Source organism: Leucopleurus acutus, assembly GCF_964270905.1.
Source record: "Leucopleurus acutus genome assembly, chromosome: 2".
Lineage (NCBI taxonomy): Eukaryota > Metazoa > Chordata > Mammalia > Artiodactyla > Delphinidae > Leucopleurus > Leucopleurus acutus.
The window spans coordinates 16549478-16570655 of NC_139143.1; the positions used below are offsets into that span (position 1 = coordinate 16549478).

General features: G+C 34.6%; 1 protein-coding gene across 1 annotated transcript in view; it reads left to right on the forward strand.

The window, feature by feature from the left end:
• The window catches only part of SPATA17 (spermatogenesis associated 17), a gene marked incomplete at its 3' end in the record, with an annotated part of 184498 nt that overhangs the window by 11510 nt on the left and 151810 nt on the right, over positions 1-21178 (forward strand). Inside the window, exons 2-3 of the mRNA XM_082857904.1 lie at positions 13419-13508; positions 15294-15375. Of these exons, the coding sequence (XP_082714030.1) occupies positions 13419-13508; positions 15294-15375 (172 nt within the window). The remainder of the gene's footprint in view (positions 1-13418; positions 13509-15293; positions 15376-21178) is intronic.

The following is a 21178-nucleotide window of genomic DNA, read 5'->3' on the forward strand; positions in this document are numbered from 1 at the left end:
CATCTAATCTTCTGACTCCAACCTTTGCCAATTGTCCCAATAATGTTATTTATAGCAAAAAATGTTGTTTGTTTTGTCTCTTTAGTTATTTTTAATATAGAGCATTTTCTCAAATTTTCTTCAATTTTCATGACCTTGACCCCTTTGAAGAACACAGATCAGTTATTTTGTGGAATTTCCCTCAGTTTAAGTTTGTCTGATTTTTCCTCTATTAGATTCAAGGTATGTATCTATGGCAGAAATATCACAGAAGTAATGCTCTGATCTTTTCAATACATCTACCAGGTACTGCATTATTTTGATTTGTCCAATTACTGGTGGGGTTCATTTGGATAATGTCATTAAGGTTATGTCTGCTAGGCTTCTTCACTATGATGTTCTTTTTTCCTTTGTAACTAACAGGTGTTTTTTAAAAGCAAGTAGTTTGAAGTTGTCCCTCTTCTAATTTTCAATTTATTTAAATATTTTCTTATTTATATCGTTATGGACTCATATGTTCCTATTTTAGTCAATGGGTTAAAATCCATTGCTCTTACTTATCTTCATGCTAGCATTGTCCCAGATTTGTCTAATGGGAGCCACTAAAACTTCCTTCTGCGTCCTGATCATGGTAATACTCTCCTGCTTTCTGACACAAAAAAGTTGAGGCTAAGCTTTTACTCTTTCTGCCCCAGCCCTGGAGTTATCCATTTCTTCAAGGACCTCTTGTTTCTTTTAGTAGTTGCCTGTGCCGTTGGGTGTTGCTGTTCTCAAGCCCTCTGAAGTGGACAGAGCTAGGAAATATGTGTATATATGCATTTGCACAGAGTTTACATCTATACTTTATCTATGTATCTATCCATTCATCCGTCCATGTAGATGTTGAAATCCATGAGTTTACATTGACAACTCTATTTCAAATCCAGCACTACAGAGTTCATTCTAGTTATTTTCCCTTTTCTTTTATTTTTGATATATTCACTTATTTGACTAATCCCTCTGTATGTAATCAAACTCCTGTCACCACAGCTGCTTTTTCTTTTAGGTATACCACTTTCCACCCTGTGTGAGGTCTTCCTCTCTGTGCTGAACTGTCACCTCCCAGCCAACTTGGTTACTCTTTTCATCACTCTTGGGCTCTGATTCCCTGTCTGGCTGCCCTCCCATGTGTACCTTTCCTTTACCTTTCCTCAACACCCTAAAGCCAGGCCTCTCCATTGGAATACTCTCCTTACTCAGACTGGGACAACCTACCCCAGGGGTTGCCCCCCGCCATGTGGATGCCCACCTTACCCCGCACAGGCCGTTATACCCTGTGCTGAGCCATGGGGTCCTCGCCATCCTCCCACCCCACATCACAGATCTTTGCTTTTCTTGCCCACTGCTGATTTCTTTAGGACTTACTTGTTCAGGAAATGAAGTGAAGAGAAGTGAGAAGGAAGATGAAGAAAAGCAAATAGGAAATATTTTAAAAATACACTAACAGTATAAATCTACATGACAAACTATGATAATCCCTACTTTATGATCTAATGCTTATGTATTGGCAGCCCATGATTCATCGAACTGTGAAGTAATAATAATAACGAGAGCTATTAATGGAAAACAAAGCATGGCTTCTACCTTCTAAAATGTCGTATTTCTCATCATCAAGTAGTTATTGACCTCTTATTAGTAACATGGGTGATGATCAGAGCCCAAAGTAGAAAATAAGCATAATTCTTGCCTTTAAGGAGCTTGAAATCCTTTAAGACCTAATAGTGAAATGATATGGAAAAAAGTAATCATTTTACACATCAATATGTCTTACAACACAGGACAGCTACTATCGGAATTTTATTCCTAGTGTCTAAAATAGCTACAAGTTATATGATAATGAAAAGGAAAGCGTATTGGGTTTTTAATCTAGTATTTATTTAGTAGCTAAGGTCAGATTAAGCATAGTATTTTGATGTGTAAAATGCATATTTTTTGCATATTACTGGGAAAATACTTAACCACACATTTTTTCATTTTTATTTATTGTCAGTTATTTTCTGGCCACTAATTACATATGTGCACATACTGCTACCCAGGGTTATAATACTTCTAGCTGATGATGAAGTGACTAGAAACTTCCAGCTTCTTCTTGATGTTTTATTACATTCCTGGTAATACTTCTGGTCTTTCATCATTATTAATTCACTTAGTATTCATTGTGTTAATGCTGATCATAATAAATTTATTTTAAATTCATGTAGATGTCATGTTTTATTCACTGCTATAGGATTTTCATTGTAATTTGGAACTAATTAATATATCATTAAAATAAAGTGTTACCCACATTTTTCATTTTAAACATAAAATGTCTAGCAGTTCATGACATATTGTATGAGTATGCAGCATCCCAGTGGCAACCCAAGTATCTGTAATTTCATTTTTAAGCAGTTAAAAAAATGGCAACAGAAAAATGTTTATAGATGTCAAATTTCAGCACATAACTTAAAACTTAGCAGTAAGTTAACTACTAGTTATTTTAAAGTATGTCCCTTTAATTTAATGGATGGTTCTTATTAGTGTCATAGTATGCTCTTATTTATATAACTGTTAAAAAAAACCCAGAGATTTTTAATAACTCCAAAAAGAAATTATTTAATTTTCCTTTTGACTAGGTATTATATGTTAGCATTATTACCAGGAGAGTTAAAAAAAACATAAATTCAGGACAGATAATTTGATTGCTAATCTTCTGTATTTCTTATGACAATTATAAGTAAGGCATAAGTTCAAACTAATACACTAGTTGAAAAGAAGTAGTAAGCATATCTGTATACCCTATATTTTTTCTCCCTCCTTTGCAAAGATAGTCAGTTGTTGATTGCTCCTGGTGAAGGACAGAAGAATGTTTTCAATAATTTAAATAGAGCATAGTTGACCCTTGAACAACATGGGTTTGAACTGGCTGAGTCCACTTATACTCAGATTGTTTTCAACAAATACATTCTGCAGTGCTACACAATCCCCAGTTAGTTGAATCCATGGATGTGGAACTGCAGATATGGGGGTTGACTGTAAAATTATACATGGATTTTTGACTGTAAAAATCCCGTAACACCCACATTATTCAAGGGTCAACTGTATATTTAAAACTGAAAAACAGATATACTATAGTTATATTAAATGTTAATGATAAAAAGGGTTAAATAACCATGAGAAACTGCTTTATCCCATTATCATGAATTTGACTTTACGTCAACCTCTTTCAATAAATGTTTCTTTTCTTATCTTCTTTATACTCTATCTTCTTTGAATTGCCTGCTCTACTAGACATTGTGTTGCTTTATCTTTTCTATTTTTGCCCTAAGTGACATTTTATATCCTGCACTAGAATATCTTATTATTGGCTAGGATAAAATGTTAAAAGAAAAACGAAAGATTGCTTCTAACCCTGTAACCCCTTAAAACAGTGGCCTTGTTTTCATGACTTTTTCATGGCATTTGACACTGTTTAATCATGATCTCCCTTTCCTGATGCCTTTCCATTAACGTCTAATGAACTGCAAAATACTTGTCTCTTATACTTGGGCCTTGTTTTTGGTTTCTTTTTTCCCCCTTATTTAACACCTTTCACTATAAATTTTTTTGACCCAGAGTCTGTTAAACTTTGGAGATGTGTGGTGCCAGTGCCACAATGATGATATTCAGGGAGTCTAACATCCCTTAATATTATACACAAAATTCTGAGAACCATTAAGAACTTTGCCTTCTGCCTTGGCTTCAGCTATTACTTATCATATCTTCCTTCTTTTCTTCCTTTCTTCCTTCTTCTTTTCTTCCTTTCTTCCATCCTTCCACGAACATTAGTTTAGCTCCTGCTATGTATCAGATACTTTAGTACATGTTGGGATACAGATATGAATAAAAGGCAAGCTTCTCAAGAAGATAAATGTTATAATTAGTATATAGAAGAAATTTCAGGATACTCTAAAGATACATCTCTCTGGAAGTTGCAAAAGTTAGTTCAAGAAGAGGGCGTAGTATTGTGATAGTTTGAGGGCAAGAGAGCACAGGGCCTGTTCTGTGAACTATAGCAGTAGAATGGCTCTATCATAGGATTGAAGTGGTAAAAGAAGACATGGGAGATTAAGTCTGAGCCAGAGCTGGGAGGACTTTGAAATCTCAAGGGCCTTAGACTTCATTCAGAAGACTTGGAGTGTTTTGTGGGGTTGCCATGAAGTGATTTTAGGAAAAAATGGACTTGATTAGATTCATGTTTTAGAAAGACCATTCAAACAATAGCTTGAAGGATAGAGTAGAATAAAAGACTAGTGTCTAGGAAACAATGCTTTTGCAAGTAACTACTCTTAAAAATATGAAGACATGAACTAATGCAAAGAATTGGTTTTACAGTTTTTGATTTGAGCAGTTGGGTGAATCATATTGTCTTTCATGAGAAATGGCTTGCAGAAAAGAGCTGTTCTAAGAGAGAAGAATAGAGGATGGGTGTGTGTGGAGGAGGGATGAGAGGAGTTATTTTAGATATGTAGAATTTGAAGTGCCTGAGGAATATCCCAGCACAGGCGTTGAGATGTTTTAGATATACAGATCAGGAGAGTTGCCCATCCTCTGAGAACCTACTCAAAATGCTTCCTTTGACTCCCATCTTTCCCTACTCATTATTTCCTAAAAAAACAAACAAAAAAAAACTTTTCTACTTCAGAATTTTCCAGATCTTTCCTTCTGACATGGTATTTTACTTTTCTCATACAGTATTTCACTTTTTGCATAATTTTATTTACTGTTGCTATTATTTTTCAGTTCTATTATTGGGTGGGCCAAAAGGTTCTTTCGTTTTTTCCATAAGATGGCTGTAGTAGCGCTTAGTTGTCTTTAACTTCATTCGAAACAATTCTGTTAGATTGTATGTGACAGCTGTCATATCAGCATGCATTTAAAAAAAAGACATCAAAATTGGTGAATTTTTGTGCAGCCATTTTAATATTGAAGATGGAAGAAAAAAAGCAACATTTTCAGTATATTATGCTTTATTATTTCAAGAAAGGTAAAATGCAACTGAAATGCAAAAAAGATTTGTGCAGTGTATGGAGAAGGTGCTGTGACTGATCAAATGTGTCAAAAGTGGTTTGCAAAGTTTCATGCTGGAGATTTCTCGCTGGACGATGCTCCACAGTCAGGTAGGACAGTTGAAGTTGATAGTGATCAAATTGAAACAATAATTGAGAACAATCAATGTTATGTCACACAGGAGATGGCCAACATACTCAAAATATCCAAATCAAGCATTGAAAATCTTTTGCGCCAGCTTGGTTGTGTGAATCGCTTTGATGTTTGGGTTCCACATAAGTTAAGTGAAAAAACCTTCTTGACCATATTTCTGCATGTGATTCTTTACTGAAATGTAATGAAAGAGTTCCGTTTTTAAAACAATTTGTGACGGGTGATGAAAAGTGGACACAATACTGTGGAATGGAAGAGATCGTGGTGCAAGCAAAATGAACCACCACCAACCACACCAAAGGCTGGTCTTCATCCAAAGATGGGGTTGTGGTGTATATGGATTAGAAGGGAGTCCTCTATTATGAGCTCCTTCCAGAAAACCAAACGATTAATTCCAACAAGTACTGCTCCCAATTAGACCAACTGAGAGTGGCACTCGACGAAAAGCTTCCAGAATGAGTCGACAGAAAACACATAATCTTCCATTAGGATAACGTAAGACCACATGTTTCTTTGATGACCAGGCAAAAACTGTTACAGCTTGGCTGGGAAGTTCTGACTCATCTGCCGTATTCACCAGACATTGCACCTTCGGATTTCCATTTATTTTGGTCTTTACAAAATTCTCTTAATGGAAAAAATTTCAATTCCCTGGAAGACTCTAAAAGGCACCTGGAACAGTTCTTTGCTCAAAAAGATAAAAAGTTTTGGGAAGGTGGAATTATGAAGTTGCCTGAAAAATGGCAGAAGGTAGTGGAACAAAAGGGTGAATATGTTGTTCAGTAAAGTTCTTGGTGAAAATGAAAAATGTGTCTTTTATTTTTACTTAAAAAACTGAAGGCACATTTTGGCCCACCCAATAGTTTGTAAGCTTGAGAGCACAGAATATGTCATATATACATCTTTGGCTTAAATGGCATGCTAAAAGTGACGGTAGCATCATGGCAGCATAAGTTGTTCCTTTTTTTCTCTCCACTTTGATTTAAAACTAATCAGACATCCATAACCAGAAAAAAAAGAAAGGAAGAAAGAAAGAAAGAGAAAGAGAGAAAGAAAGCACCTCTGTACAGCATACGAGGACACCTGGGATATCCATCCATTTGTGCACCTGAAAGTGGATGGATTAGATGGCAGAGGAGGCAGCAGAACAAGGGAAGTGGCGTCAGATATGGTGGCAGCAGAAGAGTGATGGCAGAGAAGGCAGAGGCCAGCCTGTCAGTGAGCTGGCACAACCTGGAAGAGGAGGTGGAGGATGAAGGCAGTGAGTGAGGGTCTGCCCAGCCACACGTGTTGCAACTCGAGGGACCAGTTGCTCTCTCTGAGGACACTCAGTGACTGAGGGAGATGAAGGACAGGGAAGTAGGCAGACCACAAGAACTAAAGGAAGTCATCTTCTGTCTGCCCCAGGAGGCAACAGGACTGCCCATGGACATCTGGGACACCCCCGCCCCTCACTTCCACCCCAATTAAGAACCTTTCTACCAAGCTGTAGACACACTCAAAGTCCCAAGTAGTAAGTACACATCTCTCCAGGCTTTGCCACTACCTTTGCTTTATTTTTGTGTGTGTGCTCCCAACCTTAGGGGCAAGTCAGCTCCAGGAAGAGGAACACAAAACCTGTATTTGTAGCGCCACCTTCTGGAAAACAAAAGGAAGACTCCTAATTATCAATCTGTAGAATTGTTAGAATCAAAGTAAATTAAGCCTTACCAAATAAGAAAGGCATTTGCTACTTCAAATACAGCCAAAAAAAAAAAAAAAAAAAAAGCAGCAACAGAGGTACTTTTCATCAGACACCATGAACAGTCGTGGTAATATGGTAGTACAAAAAGAAAATGACAATTTTCCAGCAGTCAAACCCAAAGACATGGAATATTGCAATCTAAATAATAAAGAATATAAAATAGGTGTTGTGAGGGAATTCAGTGAGCTGCAAGAAAACTCAGAAAGGCAATACAATAGACAGTACCACTAAAAATATAAGAGCATTTAATACTCCACTATTAGTAATGGATAGATTGTCCAGACAGAAAATCAACAAGGCAGCGTTGGAATTGAACAACACTTTATATGGAAAGAATTTATGAGACATATACAGAACATTCCATCCAATAGCAGTAGAATGCACATTCTTCTCAAGTACACATAGAACATTCTCCAGAACAGATTGTATGATAGGCCACAAAAAAAGATCTTAGCAAATTTAAAAGTTTGAAATCATGTCATCTATTTTCTCTGACAACAATCGTGTGAAGCTAGAAATCAATAAGGGAAAAGTGAGAAGGTCTACAAATATGTGAAAAAAACACATTTCTAGACAACCATTGGATCAAAAGAGAAATCAAAGGGAAATAAAAAGTTGTCTCAACAAATGAAAATGAAAATAAAACATATCAAATATTACAGGATGCAGCAAAAGCAGTTCTGAGAGGAAAGTTTACAGCAATAAATATATTTATTAAGAAATTGCATCTCAAATGAACAACATAACTTTACTCCTCAAGGAACTAGAAGAAGAACAAATTAAGCTCAAAGTTAGCAGAAAGAAGGAAATAACAAGGATCAGAATGGAAATAAATGAAATAGAGACCACAAAAGCATAGAAAGGATCAACTAAACTAAGAGCTGGTTCTTCGAAAAGATAAGCAAAATTGAAAAACCTTTGGCTAGCCTAAGACAAAAAGACGACTCAAATAAATAAAATTAGAAATGAAAGAGGAGATACTACAACTGATGCTACAGAACTACATAGAATCAAGAGATTACTGTTGAACAATTCTATGCCAAAAAATTATATAACATAGAAGAAATGGATACATTTCTAGAAGCTAACAACTTGCCAAGATTAACTCAGAAAAAAATAGCAAATATGAACAGACAATGACAAGTAAAGAGATTGAATTGGTAATTTTAAAACTTCTAACACAGAAAATTCCAGGACCAGATGGTTTCACTTGAGAATTCTACCTAACATTTAAAGAAGTATGAACACCAGTCCTCCTCAAATTTTTCCAAAATGTTGAGGAACACTTCCAAACTCATTCCACAAAGCCCAGCATTATTTTGATACCAAGACTAGATAAGGATACAAGAAAGGAAAACTGTAGACCAATATCCCTCATGACTATAGATGGAAAAATTCTCAACAAAATATTAGTAAACTGAATTCAAGAACACATTGAAAGGACTAGACACTACGTCCAAGTGGGATTTATCCCTGGGATGCAAGGACTATATTGAAAAGATGCTCAACATGACTAATCATAAGGGAAATGCAAACAAAAACCACCATGAGATATCATCTCCCATCTGTTAAAATGGCTGTCATCAAGAAGACAAGAGACAACAGGTTCTGTCAAGGATGTAGTGAAAAGAGAACCTCTGTATGTTGTTGGTGGGAATGTAAATTGGTCCAACCAGTATGGCAAACAATGTGAAGATTCCTCAAAAAATTAAAAATAGATCTACCATATGATCCAGCTATTCCACTTTTGGGTATATACCCAAAAGAAATGACTACAGGATTTTGACAAGATATATGCACTCCACATTTACTGCAGCATTATTTATGATAGCCAAGATTTGGAAACAACCCAAATGCCCATAAATGGATGAATGGGTAAAAAAGATGTGGTACATATGCACAATGGAATATTATTCAGCCGTAAGAAAGGAAGATATCTTCCCATTTGTGACAACATGGATGGACCTTGAGTACATTATGCTAAGTGAGGTAAGTCAGACAGAAAGACAAGTGCTATATTAGATCATTTATATGTGGAATCTGAAAAAATTAAACCCATAAAAAACAGAGTAAATGGTGGTTACCAGAGGAGGGGGGTGGCTAAGAATGATGGTGTTTAAGGGTACAAATGTGTAGTGAGTAGTAAATAAGCCATAGAGATCTAATTCATATAATAAATATAGACAATAATATTGTATTATAATTATATAATATAAATATCACTATATTGTCAATCATATTACAATATGTAAATGTATCTATGTAATAAGCTGTATACCTTCAGCTTAACAAAATGTTACATGTCAGATTTATTCAATAATAATTAAATGCCATACTAACACATAGTTTACATATAATAAATCTTTTTGAATTAGTGAATAAGATGTTGACAGACTGGTATTTTTTTCTTCCTGCAATCTACATAGATGCCCATCATTATGTAAAAATGTAGTAATTATCATTATCATTTATTGAAAACATATTACTTACCAGTCTTCCAGTTTCTTTGTGATATGCCAACAAACATACCCATGATACACTGTTGTTGAAATTTTACAGAAGAAACTGAATTTTGGATTAAAAAACTTGCTTAAGGTAACCCAACCAGTAAGTGACACAGTTAGAATTTGAGCTAAGGTCTTTCCGCAAAGCAAAAGTGCTGGCCACTATCCTAATATTTTAATTAGGTTAGGCCATAGTTCACGTTATATTAAATGGTCAAATTCCTTAGGGTTTAATGCCTAGATAAGTCTAATATTTCCCTTAAACTTGAAAATGTGTTTCTATTTTTCTAAGGGATTGTGTTTATTCATTACAAATTAAAAAAAAATTAATTACGAAGTATTACACAGCTCTTATAAAATAATTTGCCAAATTCAGAAGTTAATAAAATAAATTTCTCCTTTCAAATTTTATTTCCTAAAGGCAACCAGTTTTAATAACCTTATTTGTACAAAGCAAGACTTTTTCTGTGCCTATATTCACATACTCATGTAGTTAAAATTGTTTTTTATAAATATGGCATCATGTTGTATTGTACTGTATCTTCCTTTTTTTTCCCATTACAACATGTTTTGTCTATATGAAGACATTGATCCACTTAATTTTTTGTAAGGACAAAATAGTTTTCCATTTTATGGATGTACTGTAGTCCATCTCTTGCTTATTTAGGTTGTTTCTGTTACTTTAATAGTACAATGATACATCATTAAAAAATTCCTGACTCATCTTGAGTGTCTTTTGGTGCTTTTTTAAAACAACATTTTATAAAAGATCTTTTATTAAAGACACTTTAATGCCATTTGTTAGTTTCTTCAGTATTTCACGTTTTTCAATGTACATTGTACCAAAATTCCATAAATAAATGTATTGAATACATAATGGTAATACTTCCTCTTTCACATTGCCTTGCAGAAGCAGCAAATTCACATATTTTGTGGAAGTAACATCTATCAGTTAACTGTTCAGAACGAAATTCTAAATGTGCTTACCTTTTTTGGAACAGTGATAACATTAGACATTAAAATTTAACATTGGTAACCATTTATCAATCCCTAACTTCAGCTTCTTGACTAAAGGGGCTTGTTTTCTGAAATTTTAAGGACCTTGTTTGTTTCAGTGTAATTTTTCCTGAAATACACATCGGCACTCACAAGATGGTTTGCTATAGATCTCAAAAGTGCAGATATACCCAGAACCCAGGTCAGAGGCTTTTAGAAGTGTAAATTGCTTGTATTTTCTTTTCTGTAAATTGCCTGTGTTTTGCTGCTTTTCAACTGGGTTGTTTAATTTTTTCAAAGTTTCTTTTCTTTCCCTCAAATATAGTGACCACAGCACAAAGTCTTTGGTTTTCCCGTTTATGGCATTCCTAGTTTATGAAGACATGACAGATCTTAGAAATTTACTGCACGTCTGTCCTGAAATTTGTGTTTTATCATTCCCATTATAGTTTTACTACCATGTGTATGTGTATGCACTTCTAATGAACATTCCTGAAGTTGTGTGACTTTTGACACTCTTATAAATGTGTTCAAAGACCAAATTGTTTCCTTTCGACCATATACACGAGTGCCTATTGTACTGCATTCTCACAGTACTCGGTATAGTGAGAAATTTTCGTTTTTTGCTATAGATGTTGATGTTTTTCCACATCTTCATCTTTATTTATTGTTCTTAGGAGATTGGTACTATTTTATGCCACACAATTTCAATATTATATTTGGAAATGGCTTATGTGCATTTTTCCTCTTGCCCTTTTTTCCTTGCTTTTTCTTCCCTTTTACTTCCCTCCCTTCTATTCTCATCCTTCCTCTTCCCCTTCTGGGGAAGTGATGGTTAGGAATGCAGCCTTGAGAGCTAGACTACCTAGAATCAAATCTCCGCTCTGACACCCACCAATGTGTGACCTTGGGCATATAGCTACACTTCCCTATGCCTCAGTATCTTCTGCTGTCAAATGGGCATATTTATTTACTTCATCGAGATGTGAAAGGATTATATGTGAGTTAACTCAGTGGTATGTAAATGCTAGGAACAGTGCTAGCACATACGTATTAATTTGTTTAAGATATTATTATTCTTTTCTCTACTTCTTTCAACAGGTTCATTCAGAGATCTGCCTGTCTATTACCCATAATCACCCCAGGACTCAAGTTACTAAGAGCATGGGGGTTCCTGTTGGGTTCTCAACAACTCTGTCATCCTAAAATGGGGAGAGATGTCCATGCAGTGAAAGGTGTAGTGAGGGAGCTTGCAAATGGCATTCTTCACAGAGATTAAATGTGGCAGGTGACATGCAGTCCCCCAGAGGAAGCAGCTCTGGGAGGACAAAGGTTGAGTGTTAGGCATAACATCCATTATCTCTCTGGACCCACTGAGAGAGTCATGTGGGACAAAATAGACAAGATGACTGCCTTTTGCATCTTAAAGTTTAGTGGAAGGACCCTCATTAAACAATTACATATGATTGTGTTAAATGTTATGAAGAGCTATGAGCGTGTGTAATGGAAAGGCCTCATGGATTCTGGGGATTCAAGGAAGGCTCCATAGAGGAAAGGACTTTAAGCTGTTGTCTCTCCCACGTGCAGTCTAATAATTTGAGCCAAGAATACAGTTTATACATGTTTCTGCTATTATTTTGTACCTGAAGGGCAAACATACAGCAATAACGAAACTTTCTTTTCTTCTAATTGTCTAGTGTGTCCTCACACAGTTATTTCCAGCTAATTTTATTGCATCATATGATAATCTTATCATGGTGCCTTCCATTATCTGGTAAAGTGAGTGACTGTTCTCTTGTGTAGTTTTTACAGTTTGTTCTTCACTTCTGCTACCCTTTATGCAACCTTACTGATCTGTGCTATTTCACACCACTACTCTTTTTCACATCTGGGTCACTGACTTGATGCATAATTTTTGTTCCTCTCTCTGCTTTTGTAGGTCCTTTTCAGTCAGGCTTTCTAGGTAACTCTCTTTCCTGCTTATCTAGTAGATAATCTGTCTATTTACTTCTTTAACTATTTGTCACTGACAGTTTAATTGCTAATCCTGTTTGCTTTCTCAGCCAACTTCATAATATTGTTTGAAATATTTTTCCCATTCTATTTTTGTTCTAATTATATAAATTTAATGAAATCTATATATTTAACGTACAATGAAAACAAAAAAATAGCCTAAGAAAACACAATTCTTGAGAGAATTTTTTAAAAAGTAAAAATAAGTGACTAGCAATTCTTTATTCATTCAACAAACATAAAGTGCTAAGCGCCAGCCAGCCTTCTAGGAGATGAATTACTCTGTGGTCTACAGTAATTGCCCTAAGCAACATGACTTTATCAGATGGGGATGGAGAGGGAGAATTGTAATGACTGAAAAAATTAAGATGGAGATCTGTCCTGACTAAACCTTTTCTTCCTATAAGTCAGTAAAATCTAAAGACTGAATTTCTTATCTCTTTATAAGGCCTATGGCCCTGGCCCCTGCCTCCTTTAACTGAAATACATGTTCTAAGAACTCTATCTAGAACAGGTAAAATGATGGATGCATTTTACTTAGAGGCAATTCACTTAACTGATATAGTAAGTGAAATATGCAACGATTTTAATCTTTCATAATATGTGTAGTGGCATTTAAACAGTAAATTCAAATAATTATGTTTTTAAAATAATGACAAAATAGCACATTGCTTTTTAAATTTCCTTATAAAAACCACTGGTGAATTAATTAGTGGCAAATAGGTGATTATAAAATTTTTAAAAAAGTAAAGCTGTTGAAAGCACATGGCCTCTTAGAGAAAGGTTAATTTTTGAAACATAGCTTATAATTTCTGGAATAGTTTCTTTAGTATTTTAATTTTATTTAAAATGACATTTGAATTATAATTATCATTTCAAAGAAATTAAAAATTAAGTTTAACAGATTGATTTGCTTTAGAATTATATTAGTCACTAATGAAATGCTTTAAAAAATTTCTTTTTAGCGTTGTGGATGTATTTCGAAAAAAGGAGAATGATGCAGCAGTTAAAATCCAGAGCTGGTTTCGAGGATGTCAAGTTCAAGCATATATCAGGTATATTGATTTTGTCATGGAACCTCAGATATATCATAAAAATATGCTCCTTAGAAAATGTAATTTATTCATGTGGTTCTTATTGCAAATAATTTTTTATTTTACTTGTAATGAAGTTAATAAATTATATGATGTCCTTTAAAGACATAACTCTTTTTGGTCATATTTTCTCACATATAAAGAAACTAAACGATGTTGACCATATCTCTTTTAAAAATTCTCAATGTCATAAATATACTTGATCAGATTATTTTCTTCAAGTTCCATAGGATGTGACAAATTATTGGACTTGTATTTTTATAGCAATGAACTTATTGACTGGTAAGAAAGAAAAACAAAACAAAATAAAAAGAAGCTATTCCAGTCCTCTCCAACGTGTTGGTAAATAAAGGCAAATGACACCAAAATGATGTCATTCTGATTACAGAGACCGCAGTTGATCCCTATCTTAACTGTTTCCACTTTTTCTTCAGTGCTCAAATTTCCCTCAGTTTCTCATCAATTCTGAAAAATATTGCCCTGGAAGAATATGACTAATCCGTAATTAACTCAGATGGTCAGCTAGGGGTTATACTGTATAATTCCTTATATTTACTAATAGGAGCCAGACATGCAAATAAAAGCATGAAGATGATGGTTCTCATTTGGCCACTATACGAAATAGGAACATGGGAGCAGAGAGTATTTTTTAATTCAGCAGACTAAAATGACTTTAGCTAAGATAGACTGAGTAATATAAGAATGAAAAAGGGAACTGTTTCTTGACCTCACAAATTATTTCAAAGTACTTATAGCGATTCATATCAATAGTGCCTGGCTTATTTCTTAACATGTCACTATGACCTGTTTTACATAGTCTTTTAAAAAATATATTTCAATATTTCATTGCATTCTTCTTTCTTTTTAATTTTCTCTTGACTTATTTATTTTTATTGAAGTAATTTACAATATTAGTTTCATATTAATAGCGATTCAAAATTTTTGTAGATTATATTACATTTATAGTTACAAAACATTGGCTATATTCCCTGTGCTGTACAATATATCCTTTTAGCTTATTTATTTTTTACAGAGTAGTATCTCTTAATACCCTACCTCTATCTATTCCCTCCCTCTTCCATCACCCCACTGTTAACTACTAGTTCATTCTCTATATCTGCGCGTCTGTTTCTTTTTTGTTATATTCACTAGTTTTTTATTTTTTAGATTCCACATATAAGTGATAACATATAGTATTTGGCTTTCTCTGACTAATTTCCCTAGGCATAATACCCCGTGTTGTTGAAAATGGCAAAATTTCATTCTTTTTTGTAGCTGAGCAGTATTCCATTGTGTGTGTGTGTGTGTGTGTGTGTGTGTGTGTGTGTGTGTATACACACATATATACATATATATATGTGTGTGTGTATATATATGTATATATAAAAATATCTTCTTTATCCATTCATCTGTTGATGGACATATAGGCTGCTTCCATATCTTGGTAATTATAAAGAATGCTGCTATTGGATATTGGGGTACATGTATCTTTTCAAATTAATGTTTTTGTTTTATTTGGATATATGTACCCAGGAATGGATTGCTGGATCATATAGTAGTTTTTAGTTTTTTTAGTTAGGTCATATTTTTAGGGTTTTTGGGAACCTTCATACTGTCTTTAAAAGTACATGTAAACTCGGCTTTGAATTTGATTTCTTGAATTGTGAAAAGGAATATTCTAAGCAAAAATTGAAGTTATATCATGGTTTCAATGAAAGCATACTAATAAGCATATTTTTCACCCAGGTACTTACACAGAGTAGCAACAATTATTCAGAAACAATGGAGAGGTTACTTAGGCAGACAACATTATCAACTAATTGTGAAGGTAAATATAAAATTTATATATGTTGGCACTTGAATTATTAAATTTGTTGTAACTAATTCACTTTAGTCACATTTACATGTAGTTTTGAAGTTATTGATAATAGTTATGTGAGAACAAAATTGGGTTTAATTTTTAGAATGAGAATTCTTCTCAGAAGCCTTTGCTGATTTTTCCATGGAGAATTGATGACTCATTTCTTTATACCCAAACTATACTAGGTATTTTATTTTTGTTAAAGTACCGTTCACAGCATATGCATTTGTATGTATTATTTGTTGAAGAGTCTCTATTTTCTAGACGGTGAGCTCTTTCAGAGTAATCACTGTAGCTTGTTCATCTTTGGTCCACCAACATTTAGACCAATCCCTGGCCCATTGCACTGTCAATAAACATTGGTTGAAGTGCCCCAAATTAATTCTACAAAATAAAAATGTAAGATAATTTCTCTCTGTGCTACTTACCATTTCCTATAATTGACTCTTGGGATTTTTGAAGATTGCCTTAATAAATACAGCATAACACAATCATCTATATCCACTGATAGACTTGCAGAAGTATGAGATAACATGCCAACTTATACTTCAGTTTAATGATTTCAGAAATTAAGAAAAAATAATTTTTTGATACAAAATGAGGAGGTTTATAATTGCCTACTTCACAAGTTTTCTGATTTGTTACTATTTTCTACTATAATACTTTAAATTTGTTCTTAATTTATTCTTTATTAGAGGCATCTAAGTGAAATTAAAAGATATAGAGAGGGAAAAGAAAAAAAAATAAGTAGACAACTAAATGATAAGAGTTCACCTTTGGCAAGAAAAGTTTAAAACATGCTAATAAAATACAGGGACTGCTTGGAGTAAGAGCCTAATACTTTAGATTTAATGAAATAAATAAAGTATTTTTTAAAAAATGCTGGCCCAAACTTTTTACAAGTATTGGATCTTACAGTTAGGTTTAAAATCACTGTGATGCTCTTATAAAGCAGATTTGATGTCCCTACAGGGGAACCCATTTTAGTGATAACTTCTCTAAATAACATGATTCTCTCAAGTTAAGCTCCTATTTTAATACTATACGTTCCCACTTAATTAATATGTTACTTAAGATTTTAAAAACCCACAAAAACCAAAGAAAAGTTTATTCTTTTAATTTAACTGGCTGAATAGCCCACTTACATGTCTGCAACAAACTTAAAGTATCTTTCATTAATTTTGTTAATTGTTAGCATGGGGTTTCTTGTCTAGAACACAAATCTCTTACATCATTGACATTTCAGACTACTTAAAAAGTAATTTTTAAGTTTTGAAATAATTTCAGATTTACAGAAAAGTTGCAAAAATAATACAAAGAATTCCCCTATATTCTTTACGCAGATTTCTTCACTAAAGTGAACAAATTTACTTTATCATTTTCTTTTACCCCTCTATACATATTTTTGTTCTTTTTTCTATGGTTATTTTTAATTATTTGAGACAAAGTTGCAGAAGTGGTTCCTCTTTCCTCTCAATTCATCAGTGGATATTTTCTACATAACCATATTAAAATAATCAGAATCAGGAAACTGACATCTGTACAATACTATTATCTAATCTTTAGACGCTATTCACGTTTCACTGATTTTCCCAATAATGTCATTTATAGCAAAAACATCTTTTCCAGGGTAAAAACCAGGATTTCACTTTGTACCTAACTGTTGTTTTTCTTTAGTCACCTTTAATATGTTTGGTCTGTCTTTGCTTTTCATGACCTTGATATTTTTGAAGAATATAGACTATTTTTCAGATTATTCCTCAGTTTTGGTTTGGTTGTGTTTCTTCATTGTTAGATTGAGGTTATGCCTTTTTTCTAGAAATACATCTCAATACATCATGTTAGGAACCATATACTGTCAGTTTGTTGCATGGCAGTTAACGCTAAATTTGATAATTTAACACACTTACACTGTAGACTTGCTATTTTTATCTTGTGAGGCAATGTTTTAAGACTGGGTATATACCTTCTTCCTCATCAAAAATTTTTACCCTAGGTTTAGTGTCTAATGATGGATCTTACCAGAATCAATTATTATCATATTTGTCAAATAGTGATTTTCTAATTTTGTCATTTCTTCAGTTTATACTTGTTAGCACTTTAGCATAAGAAAGAACCTTTTTTCCTCTTTCTTCCTTCCTTTCTTTCCTCCTTCCTTCCTTCCTTCCTTTCTTTCTTTCTTTCTTTCTTTCTTTCTTTCTTTCTTTCTTTCTTTCTTTCTTTCTTTCATCAGTTTTAACTCATGAATTCCTATTTTATTTAATGGGTTATAATAAATTATCACTAATTGATTTGGTGCTAAAATTTTCCTAGATTTGGCCAGTAGGAGCTCCTTCAAGTCAGTTTTTAATAGAATCAGATTACTTAAACAGGATGATCAAAAATTAAGCTGTTTTCTATGGAGTAATGAGCATTTTTAGCCCTATTGTTTATTATTATTCATTAGTGGTTGGAGATCTATATCTTTGTGTAGACAAGACAGGAGAGTATACTTATGTATATGTCATTCCATGAACATTATGACTTAACTTGCATTGCTGCTATTTCTGCTCACAGCCACCATTCAGATGGTTATGAATTGACACCTCCTTTTAATCAAACATATTAAAGTGTATACATTTCAGTGACTATTGTCAAAATATTCAACTTTGGAATCTATATTTGTTCTAATGGTGTTGGAGTTGCTGAAAAAATATCTTTAAAAGTTCAAGTAATGAGCCACCCAAGAAAATTGTTTGTTACTTTAGTGTCTCAACTAGGTTTGATCAAAAAGAGTATTGCTCAGCATCATCGCCAAGTTATTCTCCAGATTTGCATCTAATTATCTTTGGGCTCTTGAAAACAATTAAAAATGGAGATTTTCCTCAGTTAGATTGGTTCTTGATGGTTTTTAAATCTATTAATCTGTAAGGTATTTCAGAACAGGTCTGTTTTATTTATTTATCTGTTTTTGCCATTGAATGCACATAAGGATTCAATAAATAACATAATCTGATCTCAGTACATAATTATTGAATGAGATTAAAATAGCTGACATTTACTGGTTGACTAGTGAAAGTGAAATATTGTACTAAGCATTTTGTATACTTAATGTATATACCAACTAAAGTCTTATACCAGTCCTGTGAATACTATCACCATTTAATAGATGACGAATTTTAGGCTCAGAGATAGTTACTTCCCCAAGGATACACTGTTAGTGATAAGTGGAGAAAAGTTCAAACCCAATTTGGTTTGATTCCAAAACCCTTACATATAGGTTTGATAGGCAGTTCAATCTCAGTCATTATTGGAGATTTCCCTTCTCTGGTTTATACAGAAGTCCTGTGAGACTTAAGTAGTGCCAGCATAACAGAGATTCTTACTTTTGTCGGGTCTTCATTCGTAAGATGTCTATTGTCCGAGCTCATGTGTGTGTTTGATCCTTCAGGATTCATCCTTGGAGGATTCCATGGCTACTGGGCCACATAAAGGGAAAGGGAATTTTTGCCAAAGCTGATATCTTCCCTAGTGCTTAGAATCCTGTCTCTTCCACAGCTGCCACCAAGTTTATCCCTAGAGTTTTAGCCACCTCCCAGGAGCAATAAGAATGCCCAGTGTCGTATTTTCTTATTACAAAACCTAACGCCCTGCTCTTTCCCAGGAATGTGGAATATTTACTCCGTTTTTTCTCTTTTTCTGCTTACACCTCTCCTCTTATCATCCCCACACACCCTCAGTGTAATTTCTCAGAGCTCAGATTTTAGGGCTGAGAACACATAGTCCTATAGTAATTATTTAAACCACCATTTCCAAATTTATTCTGCATAAATTTTTGTTTTTACCTAACAGCTGTATATGAATACAGTAATAATAATAATGCCATATAGTATATATTAGGCTACAAAATGAATGGTATAGTTAGCCATTTTAAAACTTTAGTAACAGTTGCTGTTACTAAAATTTAGCAAAAAAATTTAGCAAAATTTTTAGCCCTGTATGTAAAATAAGTACAAACAGTGCAGCTATTTTGGAATCAGAAGAAACAGAACTGCTTGGTCTCTTTCCCTGTGGCCTCTGTTGTCATCTGAGCCACCAGAGCATAATCTGAAAGCCACTGATTTTAATTTGCTTGTCTGGGGAAGGATCACCGAAAACTGATGTTATTAACTGCCTGGGGGGAAGAGAACTTGAGGAGTAAGCATAGGAAGTAGACTTTTTACTGTAACTCTTTGGTAGCTTTTGAATTTTAAACACTGTGAATATATTATCTATTAAATAAATTAATTAAAAAGGAAAGTCAATTTAAAAGGCACTACCCCCACCAAACACACACAGGCAAGTAATAAGCGCTCAGGTGAGAAGTTAATGTTACCTCCAAAAGTCTAAGAGGTGAGACTTGCGCTGAACCTCGGGGCATCAGTAGACTATAGCCTGGGGAGAGGGAAGGCCATTTCGGTTAGGAACAGCGTGAATGAAGGTCTGAAACTGGGAATGAGCGTGGTGTAACAGGAAATGGTGAGGATGTTGATCTAGATGGCTCAGAGTATTTGATGCGCAGCGGCAGGTTGGTAAGGAGCTGAATGTGACTTTAATAAAATAACTTCCTACATTTTTAAAGGACTTTCTTTTTTTTTTTTTTTCTCGCGGTTCGCGGGCCTCTCACTTCTGTGGCCTCTCCCGTTGCGGAGCACAGGCTCCGGACGTGCAGGCTCAGCGGCCATGGCTCACGTGCCCAGCCGCTCCGCGGCATGTGGGATCTTCTCGGACCGGGCACGAACCCGTGTCCCCTGCATTGGCAGACGGACTCTCAACCACTGCACCACCAGGGAAGCCCTAAAGGACTTTCTTGTTTAAACACATGTTTTACATTCATTGTTTCATATTTTCCAGTAACAGTCTGTCAAGTCGAACATGCAGGTGTTGTATCTTCATTTTATAGGCGGACACATGGAGGCTCAGGGTGATTAGATGATGGGCCTCAGTTCCTGATCCCTGCAGATCCATATGCTAAGTACCTACTAAAAGTCTTCTCTGGAGGTCCCTCAGATAGCCCCAATCTGTTCCTCCTTCTATATTCCTTTATTCAGGTAAATGATACAACCGTTCAGCTGGAAACCCACAGTCATCCCTGACTCCCCACCGCCTTCTTTTCCCCACCCGCTCTCTCTTATCAGTCATCAAATACTTTGCATTGTCCCTCAGAAAATCTCTTGACTCCAACCTAAACTTGATAGTTTCACTCCCATGCCCACCGTCCTCACTGTGGCATACAGCACAAAATTCATACTCTTCAACATGACATGTCACGTTTTCATAGTCTCATTATTGCTTATCTAACCTCACTTCTTGCTAAACCTGTATAAACATACTCTGGACACGTTAAACCACTTTCCATGATATATCAAGATACGCCATGCCCTACAGGTTTTTTGCAAATGCTCTTTACTCTGCCTGGAATGCCATTCTTCACTCTGACCTGCCTCCCATTGGTCTGAATCCCTATTCATCCTTCAAGACTTTACTTACGGATTAACCTTCCGGATCTCCTGAGGCTGAGTATAGAATGGTGGGAGACTGCAGATATTGGGTGTGCCTTCCTCATGCTTTACTCCTGTAGGTGTTTGTGTCACTGTGACCCATTTGTTTATTTACATCTCTTATTTGGGAGCTCCTGAGATGCAATGACTATTCTATTTATTATATCTCAAACTATCACAGTAAATGTCACATTGAAAGCCTGTAGAATTTTTTACTAACTGGATAAATTAATAACTCACCGGGATATAAG